This window comes from Engraulis encrasicolus, chromosome 10 (assembly GCF_034702125.1).
Source record: "Engraulis encrasicolus isolate BLACKSEA-1 chromosome 10, IST_EnEncr_1.0, whole genome shotgun sequence".
Lineage (NCBI taxonomy): Eukaryota > Metazoa > Chordata > Actinopteri > Clupeiformes > Engraulidae > Engraulis > Engraulis encrasicolus.
In genome coordinates, this window is record NC_085866.1 from 6,824,279 (window position 1) to 6,836,778 (window position 12,500).

At 45.5% G+C, this 12,500-nt stretch overlaps 1 protein-coding gene across 2 annotated transcripts in view; it reads right to left on the reverse strand.

Moving 5' to 3' along the window:
- lamb2l (laminin, beta 2-like) overlaps nt 1-12,500 on the reverse strand; it is a 121,954-nt gene that overhangs the window by 95,106 nt on the left and 14,348 nt on the right. The window contains exons 1-2 of one of the 2 annotated variants that reach the window (XM_063207955.1): nt 9,355-9,430; nt 109-177 (exon numbers count right to left, since the gene is read on the reverse strand). In XM_063207955.1, the coding sequence (XP_063064025.1) occupies nt 109-139 (31 nt within the window). In that variant the 5' untranslated portion in view covers nt 140-177; nt 9,355-9,430. Of the gene's footprint in view, nt 1-108; nt 178-9,354; nt 9,431-12,500 lie in introns of those variants that run through there. The other variant, XM_063207954.1, reaches the window with a different exon arrangement.

Consider the following 12,500-nt stretch of genomic DNA (forward strand, 5'->3'; position numbering starts at 1 on the left):
TCAAGGAAGAGGAACTTGACCATGATTCTGGAACACATTTGTAGGTCTGAATTTGAGACTCATAACAGAGGAGAAGAACACGGTCCTGATCAGGATTCTGGAACTCACCCAGCAGGACGACGCAGATGAACCTGCCCATGGCCTTCGTCTTCACAGTGGAACGAGAGAACTGGAGCGCTGAAACGAGTGGAGAGAGAGAGAGAAGAAAAATTGATTAACCATGTAGAGTAATGCAAGACCCAACTGATACCGAAGTACGTCATCTAATCAATTAGAGCTTCTGTGGTTTCGGTTTTCACATCCTGCTCCTGCAGATGGATCCAACTCACTGTTTGCTGAAAAAAAAACCCTCAACAACAGTAAACATCATAACAACATTGCTATGACATCACAGAGAGTCTTAGCAGAATCTGTGGCAGATAACATAATGACTTGGTCATCAAGTTGTTTATGAGAGACGCCCTGAAGAAGGCCATAAGGGCCGCAATGCGTGGGCATTGTAGCCAAATAAAAAAGTAAAAAAAATTGCAACCTTGAGTGCCTCAGCATCTGTCTTCCTGGACCAAGTTTGAGAGCCCCTACACTGATGAGCACCAAGGAAAAAAGGTGAAGACCCAGAAGCACTGCTAGTGTTGTTTATGAGAGATGTCCTGCATGAAAGGGTTAATACACTGATTCTGTTAAGACAGGGGCACCCATGACCTAGTAGGTAAGGAAATTGGCTTTAGATCAGAGGGTTGCAGGGTCGAATCTCACCATCCCACTCCCTATATTTCACTCCATGGTTGAAGTTTCCTTGAGCAGGGCACCTAACCCGAAAATGCTCCAAGGACTGTAACCAATGCCCTCCCTGTACTTAAAATAACTCTAAAGCCCGATTCGGACGGGATAAATATTACCTATGGACCCCTGGTAATTCGCAATTACCCCCGGACCTCTATGATTTTTCGGGGCGCATTCGGACGGGATACAGTGAGTCCAATATGTATTTGATCCCTTGCTGATTTTGTTGGTTTGCCTACTAAAAAAGACATGATCAGTCAATAAATGTTATGATAATATGTATTCTAATATGGAGAGACAGAATATCAAAAAGAAAATCCAGAAATTAACTGAAGAGAATATATATTAATTTATTTCCATTTCATCGAGCAAAATAAGTATTTGATCCCCTGCCAACTGATTACAGTTCCGGGCCCACAGACCAGATGGGAACTTCCGATCAACTTGTCATCTGAATTAAAGACACCTGTACATACTAACATGCATAAAAGACACATTGAATCAGCAGAATCAGTCCATAGTATGAGTGAATCAGTCACACTCCAACCTCACCAGCATGGGAAAGACCAAAGAGTGGTCAAATGATATCAGGGACACGATGTTAGACCTGAACAAAGATTAAATGGACTGCAAAGCCACAAGAAAGAGACTGGGTATTAATGACCCAGCTGTTGATGCATTTCTTCCAAAATGTGAGGAATACAAAATGACTATCCATCAGCCTATCTGGGGTTCTATACAAGATTTGACCTTTTGTAGGGATTTGATAATCATGAGAACAGAAAGAAATCACCCTAGAGCTGTACGGGATGAACTAGGCAATGATATCAAAGCTACTGGGACCAAAATCACTGATAAAACTACTGGTAGCACTTAATGCCACAGAGGTTTAAAATCCTGTAGTGCACACATGGTACCTCTACTTCAGAAGGAACCGGCGCAGTCCCACTTGAGGTTTGCCAACAAACATCAGACTGGTTTAGGATATGATAAGGAGGTGCTGTAGTCAGATGAAACCAAAATCAAGCTGTTTGACATTATCACAATTCAATGTGTTTTGAGAAAGAGTACTGCTGTCTATGATCCCAAGAACACCCTCCTCACCATCATGCATGAAAGTGGTATCATTATGGTTTGAGGGTGTTTGTCTGGGCAAGGCACAGGACAACTTCGCATCGTCAATGAATGGATGGAGGTAGACATGTAATGTGCAATCCTGAGTGCAAACGTCCTTCCCTCCACCACTACACTGAAGGGTGGGCCATTTTTGGATCTCCCAACATGACAATAATACACAACATACAGTCAATGCAACAAAGGAGTGGCTCAATAAGAAGCATATTAAAGTCGTGAAGTGGCCTAGACAGTCTCCAAATATTAACCCTATAGTAATTCTATGGAGAGAACTGAACCTCCCATTTGCCAAGCTACTTCCACAAACTATTAATGTTTTAGAGATAATGTGCAAAGAAAAATGGGCAAAAAATATTTTCTACTATATGCACAAACATTGTCATTAACTAAAAGAAGCATCTAACATCAGTGCTAGACATATAGGGCTTTGCCACAAAGCACTTTATCCTCTTTAGCTAGAGGGGTCAAATACTTATTGGCCTAAATTGAATACAAATAAATTAAAATATATTATTTTAAGTTATTTTCTGGAATTTCTTTTTGATATTCTGTCTCTCCATGTTTGAATACATATTATCATAAATGTATAGACTGATCATGTCTTTATTAGTGGGCAAACCGGCAAAATCAGCAAGGGATCAAATACATATTGGACTCACTGTAAATAAACGCCTGTTATTTACTTAATTCACAGACATTACAAGGTGGTGCAGACGGCGCGCCTATGTGAAATTACCCCAGGAAGTCTGTGTTTCGCCAAAATACAGTAGGTAATTCGCGGCGGAATTATTACCTCTCAAATCGCGGACATGGCACATTCGCACAGGACTAAAAACTCAGACATTCTCCATAGTTATTCCGAATTACCGGGGGTCCATAGGTAATAAAAGTCCCATCCGAATTGGGCTTAAGTTGTTTTGGATTTAAAAAAAGTGTCATATAAGTGTACTGTAATGAAATGTAATGCAATGAAATGTTTAGTCAGAGGCAATAACGCTCGACGGCCACTTGCTGTGTACTCGTCGGCCGTCATATTAGCACTGTTAGTCTGATTAGTAAATATCTCTCAACGGGGTGTTAATTAAATTCCCCAACACATTATGTGCCTTCGACAACATCTCTGTAAAGCCACTGTAGCCTCTAAAAGCTCATACCAGACTGTGAGATTAGGATATTAATCTTTAAGGTAGGTGACCTACATGAGCGGTGCCAGCGTTGCACGCTTCCTACTGTACTTTACAGCTCCAAAGGTCCTACGCAGGGTCCCTGACAGCTTTGGCTGGGCCCGGGACAAAGTCATCTGATAGGCCCCCCACCACCCAATACATGAATTATTAGTTACATTACATTAACATTGCATTTGGCAAACGCTTTATAATCAAAGCAACTTACAAACGAGGACTTAATCATAGCCAACATCTCTCACAGATACAAAGTGCACAGGAAATATACAGAACAACAAGTGCAGATGCAAAAAAGTTAGGGTTAGAGTACACACACACACACACACACACACACACACACACACACACACACACACACACACACACACACACACACACACACACACACACACACACACACACACACACATCATGTCAAGAGTCTGGCCAGGGGCATTCAATGCAATGAGGACCCAATCATGCCCCCCATCTCCCTGGGCCCAGGACAACTGACCCAGTTGCCCCCCTTATCGGCTTCCCTAGTCCTACTAGATTCCTCAGCCCTGTGCAACCAGCCGCAGAGTGACATGTAGGGGAAAGTCTTCAGGGTGTGTCAGAGTGTTGCCAGTGACCTCGCCATGGCCTCGCTTGCTCCACTTCTGACTTATGTTGATGCCAGTGCTGTTAAAGGTGGTGGTGATATTGCTAAGGTGCTGAGAGTAGAGCAGTGATTCCCAACCTATGGGCCGGGGCCCATTGGTGGGACCTGAAGGTATTCCAAGTGGGCCTTGAAATCATTTTCCAAAAATAAGAATCATAATTTGGTGTGTGTTGCTGTTGATTTATTTGAGTTTTATTCTTAATTGGGTCAGAGGTGGGCCCTGAACATTTTTGACAATTTCGAGTGGGCCCCAAGTTGAAAAAGGTTGAGAACCCCTGGAGTAGAGAGTGTTTCAGTGTGTACACACAGGCTTGCATGGGCATGGGTCTGGATGGTGGGGACATGTCCATTGTCCCACCACTTTTTCACACATACAATGCAAAAATAGCATACCCGGACAATTTGCCATTGTAATGTCCACACCACTTTCTAAGCCGACGCTACACCTTTGCAGGCTTGCATTCAGGACAAGTGTGTCAGGGATTTGAATGTCTCACAATGGCCTCGCTTGGACCACTTCAGACTTATGTTGATAGGGGGGAGGGGGGGGGTCAGTGCGGTTACAGGTGGTGGTGCTGCTAACGTGTGCTCACAAAGACAAAAGAGTGTTTCGATGTGTACACAGGACTGCATACAAGTGTTTCAGGGATTTGTATGCACAATGCACAATCAAGCAAGGCAGTCTGTGTGTGTGTGTGTGTGTGTGTGTGTGTGTGTGTGTGTGTGTGTGTGTGTGTGTGTGTGTGTGCGTGTGTGTGTGTGTGTGTGTGTGTGTGTGTGTGTGTGTGTGTGTGTGTGCGTGCGTGCGTGCGTGCGTGCGTGCCTGCCTGCCTGCCTGCCTGCATGCGTGCCTGGGTGCCTGTGTGTGTGCATGTGAGCCTGTATTTGTGCAGAGCACTCCTGAGTCCTGAATGAAAAACGAGCAGCTCTTTGTCAATTCCATCATCTCCGTTTGAAGGGGTCGGTCATGAGGGCCGAATGGGAGTCATGGGAAGAGGCCAAGCGGCCACTAATGCAGGAGGGCCATGCCAACATCTCATGGCACACAGCTCACTCACAAGCACATACAAGTACTTCAGGCAGAATGGCAGCCTGTCAGCTCATAGCCCTCAGAGCATTAGGCATTTCTCAGGGGGTGCAAACACTAGCCTGATTATCATCGACTTTCAAATCTCCTCGAGACTTGGTCTGACTAAGAGCACAACAATTAACATTTCCCAAACGGCAATTCCCAAATGGCCTCCCTTGGTTGCTCATGATTGTTTGCTTCTCAACAAAGTGGGAGGAGTTCCCGTATTTGCGGGAACTCAGAAATTACTTGCATTGCTCTTGACCTGACTGGTAGCAACGCTGAAGCTGTTGCGTCACTAGGAGGGCACGGCCTGGCTAGCAAACACAACCATGGTCAAAAAAGAGTGAGGGAGGCCCTGCCATGGCCTAACGGTAGGGCACTGGGTTACTATGCCGCCCGGCGCTGACCCGGGTTCCATTCCGGCCCGGGTCATTGGCCGACCCCCCCCCACCCCCCCACACCCCCCCCCCTCTCTCTCTCCCACTCACTTCCTGTTGCCTCTCATACTGTCCTGTTGAAATAAAGGCAAAAATGCCCCTAAAAAAATAGAGTGAGGTAGCGCGGCAACCCCCACGACACGCGCTGAAAAGCCCGCTGTTCGCAGGCCTGATTTCTTATTACCCTATGGGCTTCACCCTCTCCTGGACTCATGATGACACATTAGACCAGTGGTTCTTAACTTTTTTTTCTTAACGCACTCCTTTACCTGTGCCCAAGACAAGCCGTGCACCCCCAACCCAAACTTCTACACGTGTATAAGCACTAAAAAAGGATTTAAGTGATTAATTACAATGACTCTTGTTTGAGACATTAATCAACACCTAATGACTTTACATGGGGATCAAAACATGTTAAAAATTTGGTTTTGATTTGGCCTAATTGCGATGTTTACTATAGAATTTTGGTCACAACCTCAACACAAACAAAATTCCGCGCACCCCCAGGGGGTGCCCGCACCCCAGGTTAAGAACCACTGCATTAGACCACCCAGGCTGGGCCATAGCCAACTGGCATCATGTTCTGCCTCTGGGCTTCTACTGTACACTGCAAATTAAGCCTATGCTGCACATCAGAAACATTAGCTGTTGAGACCGTGTGTACTATGCCAAGTTGTGTGAAGTCATGGCCAAGACCAAGGTCAGTAGGTCGCACTGTACATGTGCACAGTAGCATGTAAAATGGGGCATGACATGACACGTATTCTTTCTCAGTTTAGGTTTTAAGCTGCAACTACACACTCTACTTAACCCCTTAAGACAAGGCTCCTGTTACAAATTTGCTGTTATCAGAATGGCAAGGACCAAGTCGTAATGCATTACTAAATGCACTGTGTAATGTCATAGTAGTATAGTAGTATGGTCGTTTTTTTCAGTGACTCGTACAGTGTTCCACTGCACTGTAAAACATTGCAGACAGTTAAATGTAAAAAGCTAAGTTGAACTAGCTAGGCCATGCCTTCCTAGTGACGCAACACCTCCAAGAGCAATGTAAATCGTTTCTGATCTCCCAAAAATTCGGGAATCCACCCACTTTTCTCAGGAACCTATCAACCAGTAGCAAACCAAGGGAAGTGAGTCCACAACTATAACACAACCACCCCCAACACAAACCCAAAACCATGCCAAAAAACCAAACTTCAACCACCCCCAAACACACCCACAAACACAAATACAAACAACCGTCCACAAACACATCTACAACCATCCTGAAACACACATCCTCAAAAAACACACGACAATCACAACCACCAGCAGAAAAACAAGTTCACCTCCAATCACCCCCCAAAAAAACACAACCACAATCACAACCACCAGCAGAAAAACAAGTTCACGTCCAATCACCCCAAAAAACCCACAACCACAATCACAACCACCAGCAGAAAAACAAGTTCACCTCCAATCACCCCCCAAAAAACCACAATCACAATCACAACCGTCCCCAAACACATATCCACAGCAACCTCCGGAAGCTGATCCACAACCACTACCATCCCCACCCCTCAAACCCAACCCCCAAACCCCCCAATCGGCCTCTTCACTGTGGGCCACTTCATCGCTGAAGAGAGGGGCTATCAGCCAGGCCAGGCTGCTCCCCACTACAACCCACCCCCCACCCCCCCCCACACACTGCACAATACCAGCGCTGCAGATTCCCACAGGACAGCAATCACAACATCCCTACAGGACACACACACACACACACACACACACACACACACACACACACACACAAATTCCGCAGAGCTGCCAGTCTGCATTCACAGCAGAATCAGACACATGACTTGTGTATATTGTTACTATCACAGTTACTCACATGTTATCATCAACTCATATTCGTACACTCTGACTTCAACAATTTCCTAAACAGAGGTGTGCAGAACTTGCACTTAAGTTTATGAAACTATTCAGAATGCCATCCAATTATCGGGTATACAAAAGTTAAAGGACTAGGCGGCAACAATCTTAGAAAGTTATACACAACACAGTGACTTACAATAATCAGAATGGTGATACACAACTTATGCATACGCTACACAACTTCTGCAAAGCAACACCATGCAGTAACTTCATTCCTCTTGCACATCCTCTCCTCTCTACTCATTGCACAACAATGGAACGCAGGCAAGAAGAGTTCCGCGACTTCAACACTATTTTGGCAGTGACACACACACACTTCATACCTTGCTGAGAGCGATAACATCCGCACTCCAAGCGTACTCCATAAAGATGACCGCTGTTTGATTTAAAGTGCATCTGACATCTCATTTACCTCACTCACACAAAGTCTGTCTGTTCTATGAGAGTTACATGGCGACAGACACAGTGTTGACAGGTGGAAAATACTGAATTATCGTACCAAAACCTCAAAATTATCGTTTTTTGGGGGGCTTTTGGGGAGGAAATGTTCATACAAGACCCAAATTGTTGTTTCAAGGCATCTAAATGAACTGAATGGCAAACTCTGAAATGATCATACATCATGTTTTTTTGAGCGTACAGAGGACAATATTGACAAAGTAATGGTACAAATACGATAATTATCGCACATCTGGCAACACTGGCAAGAGGGGAGAAAAACAACCTGCCATGCCCACGCCACGTCCCAACGGAACAAGACAACCCAGTCAAGAAGAAAAACACATCACATCACATCCACTATATATAATAGATGAGGAATGCTTCGAATGCCACAAAATTTATAACAGGCGTATCTTCATCTCCCCGCCCTCACCCCTACTGAGACCCAATGAAAGGTGATACAGAGCGTATGATATCATCTTTGAAATGAAATGAAATGAAATGTGGTGAACTACAGCCTCCAGGTACAGCGTTAGAAACTCCCCTCTGTGGGAATGCGCCGCATCCGAGCCCGAGGGGGCTTTCCTGGGCTGTCTGTCTGGATGTGTGTGGCTGGATGTGTGTGGGACCAATGGAGTAGGGATAGTACAAACCGCACCGAAAACCTTAACCGCACAATTCACACACCATACCGAACCGTGACATGCAGTCCGTGGCAAATCGCAATTAATGTACTGCCCAGAAAAAAATATGTAAAACAGAGATTCTAGTATCTTATCCAGTCTCTCTGATTAACACATTAGCATATAAGACCAATCAGAGGACGACACAGTTAAAATCACACCATTTTCACATTATAAGCCTATACAAACCATTTGTAGGATATTTAGTAATAAGTCTGATTCTATAAAACTTGAAAGAGAGCATTTGGAATGCTCAGACAGCGCACATCAGCTGATGACAGTTTAAGTGCAAGCGCACAAGAGGCAGTTCTCAGACACATGCAAAAGGTCAAATTCAACTTTCGCATCATCACTTTATAATTGCAGTTATATAAATATGGTTTAATATTCCCAGTGCACCATTTTTCATGAACTAAAACAAAAAAGGAACCGTAGCAAACTGAAAACCGTGACCTTGATACCGTGATTCAAGATTCAAGATTCTTTTAATGGTCCCGAAGGAAATTTGTCTTGGACATACATAGCTGCTGCATACACACACACTGATACACATGACGCCAAAAAACAAAAAACCGAACCGTGAATTTTGTGAACCGTTCCATCCCTACAATGGAGCTCACAAGCTGACTGGCTGGATGTTGGAAAGGGAGGATAGAGCGGTGCATTTTGCATCCCCACTTTTGCATCCCCACTTTTCTCAACTTTTTACTGCAGACAAATGAGCGGAGTGCAGCAGCAGTAACATTGTTAACAAATAAAGAATAAACTTCGACTTTTTTCGCACACCTCAGCTGGCAGGTGCGTCGGAGATGGCCCAAGGGTCACTCAGCAACAACTTAAAAATTGCCTGATGAAGGTCTAGTACCGAAACGTCGTTATTAAAGAAAGAACAGCGAAATGGTCAGTGTGCAGGAGTTTCTTTAACAAATAAAGAATGAAAGAAAAAAAAAGCACCATCACCACCACAACTCGTTCCAGCGGCGCCCTTCTGCCTGACTGGATATTAGAGGGAAAGTTTGCTCCCACTAACAGGATTATAAAAAAAAGTTTTGATACTCACACAAGTGCACGTGTGGCCACACAGTTCCTCTGTGGGAGAACAATCTCTAACAGGCAGTTTCAGAGTGCCGCACTGTTTGCCAGCGTGCAAGAGAGAGGCAAGGCAGAGTGGGAGGGAGAGGAGACAGGGGAGAGGGGAGAGGAGAGAGGAGAGGGAGTGATTATTGTTTCGTGAGAGGGTTTTTTGGGGTGTGTGTGTGGGTGTGTGGGTGTGTGTGTGACGGAGAGAGCGAGGGAAAGTTTGAGTGAGAGAGAGAGAAAGTGTTGTGAGTGCGTGAGTGTGTGTGTATTTGTGTGTGCGTGTGTGTGTGTGTGTGTGTGTGTGTGTGTGTGTGTGTGTGTGTGTGTGTGTGTGTGTGTGTGTGTGTGTGTGTGTGTTTGTGAGTAGAGAGAGGGGCTAGGGAGACAAGACAAACTATGTAAGCACTAGCTGTGTGTGTGTGTGTGTGTGTGTGTGTGTGTGTGTGTGTGTGTGTGTGTGTGTGTGTGTGTGTGTGTGTGTGTGTGTGTGTGTGTGTGTGTGTGTGTGTCCCAGTAAAAACAGAGAAGAAAGCAAGCAGCCAATCACGTATCTGCGCTGCAAGCCCCCTGTACCCCTCCGTCCCTCCTCTCCTGTGTGTGTCACTGGAGCACTGGGGTGAACGCAGTGATATTGTGTGTGTGTGTGTGTGTGTGTGTGTGTGTGTGCGTGTGCGTGCGTGTGTGCGTGTGTGTGTGTGTGCGTGTGTGATTGTGTGTGTGTGTGTGCGTGTGTGTGTGTGCGTGCGTGAGCGGAGTGTGATTCTTATTCAAATGCCGCTGTCACTCCATGGTCACTAGCTGAAAGAGGGGGAATGGTCTCTAGGCAGGCGGAATGCTCACAGAGCCATTCTTTAGAGAGGGGTCGCGCTGGGGAGAAGAGAAGGGGGCGGGGATGCAGAAGTTGATTGGAGGGAGAGAGGGAAAAGAGGGAGAGAGAAGGGGGAAAGAGGTAGAGAGAAGGGGAGAGGGAGAGAGAAGGGGAGAGGGAGAGAGAAGGGGAGAGAGAGAGAGAAGGGGATAGAGAGAGAGGGAGAGGGAAAGTGAGAGAGGGAGAGAGAAGGGGAGAGGGAGAGAGGGATAGAGAAGGGGAGAGAGGGAGAGGTGGAAAGAGGGGTTGAGAGAAGGGGATAGAGAGAGAGAGGGAAGGGGAGAGAGAAGGGGAGAGAGGGAGAGAAGGGGATAGAGAGAGAGAGGGAAGGGGAGAGAGATACAGATGGTTTGCCACTGTTTTTGACAGCATCATGTGTGAAGTCAAAACATTTTAAGACAGCACAACAAAGTCTTCTGATCACAAAACGTATACTTATGGGATTTCTACAGCATATTACTCATGCTGTTAAGGTTATAGGCTCCAACCAAGTTTGGGGGGAAAAAAGTTTTGATGGTCCCAAACCTTTTAGCTGGGACCCTCTTTTGGACCTGAGAATATTCTCACACTTCTCGTGCTCCCCAATCATCTTCTAAATGCTAAATATTTTTGTCTAATAATATTTTTTTTCATTTGGAATTTAAGGTGTGATAGGCCACCGCTCATCTGTTTAGAAGGTGCAGGATTTAGTAGAAATTTCGGTATAAAAAGAAGACAATCCGCACACTTCAGGTCTATTTTTGTGCAAAGAAGCTTTACTTACCTGAAGTGTGCGGATTGTCTTCATTTGGAATTTAACACAGGGAAAGTATAAATACTTTATTATTGTATTGTTAGCCATACAAGCCAATATTGTTTTTGCAATGTAATCATGGATATGTCTACATGTCATGGAATGTGGTAATGGTTAGCTAGGCTATTACCTTGCACTCTCCTCCATTCTCACCTTCCCAAGGTAGCCTGATTATCATCGACTTTCAAATCTCGTACAGAGATTCTGGACTCTGTCCAAGAAGATAACGAATAGCGTTTCCAAGCGGCCTGGTTAACTGGTGTCCAAGAAGATAACGAGTAACGTTTCCAAGCGGCCTGGTTAGAATAATGTTTCCAAGCGGCCTGGTTAACTGGTCGAGGACAGCAATAGCTGCCCCGAAGTTTAAACCACACATTTTCTTTATATATATATATATATTTTAGGGGCTTTTATGTCTTTATTGATAGGACAGTCTGAGATGGTGACAGGAAGCGAGAGGGACAGAGAGACGGGGTGGGATTGGGAAATGACCCCGGCCGGACTCGAACCGAGGTCCCCGTGGGCATGTAAGTGCAAAGGTGGGGGGCTTAGCGCGCTGCGCCACAGCGCCCCCAAACCAAACATTTTCTTAGTCCCAATAAAACATCTCTGCTGAAACCACGTCACTGCCTTGAACACGCCTCTACCCAGTGCCGTTGGAGCTGCTCAAAGTTGATTGCTTCCCCACAAAGTGGGTGGAGTTCCCGATTTATCCAGAGCTCAGAAAGATATTGCATTGCTCTTGACCTGGGGTGAATTTCTCGAAACCAAAGTTGCTTACTACATTAGCTACTTCGTTGCTTTCAATGCATTTTCCCATTGGCAACTACCGAAGTTGCTAACAGGCTAACAACTTCCCTTTTGAGAAACTCACCCCTGACTAGTAGCAACGCCGAAACCGTTGCGTCACTAAGAGGGCGTAGCCTGGCAACTTCCGAGGTACGCTAAGCCAGTGCAGCAGCATCTGTCTCCCCGCCCCCATGTCATCATTCTCCTGCCTCATCTGTCACAACAGCCCTCCTCATCGAGTGGCATTATGTTATTACCAGCGGTGTGGTCCAACATTACAGCCCCAAACGGACGGAAGCATTTAGTCTTTAGAGGGACGGGCGGCCGACATTCCCCATCACAGGAATCTCTCTCTTCTTCCTCCTCCATTTGTCTTCCCCTCTGCTCCCCCCCTTTAGACTCTGTGCTGGCCATGAGGGCAATTACCCAATCAGACTTGTCTTCACTTCATCTGGTTCAGATGACGGATGACATGTCTTCTCTGTCTGTGATGGTGGAATTAAAATTCCTTCTCCAACGTGAAATCTCACAATCACACATTTTGTTTTTTGTTTTTTTTAAAGAGCTATGGGCCAGACACCCAGACCCAGAATGCCTTGACAAGATAGGCTACAGCAGGGTTAAGGAAACTTCTTGAGGGCCGTTTACGGCCTGTGAGGTCTTCTTATCCGGCCCC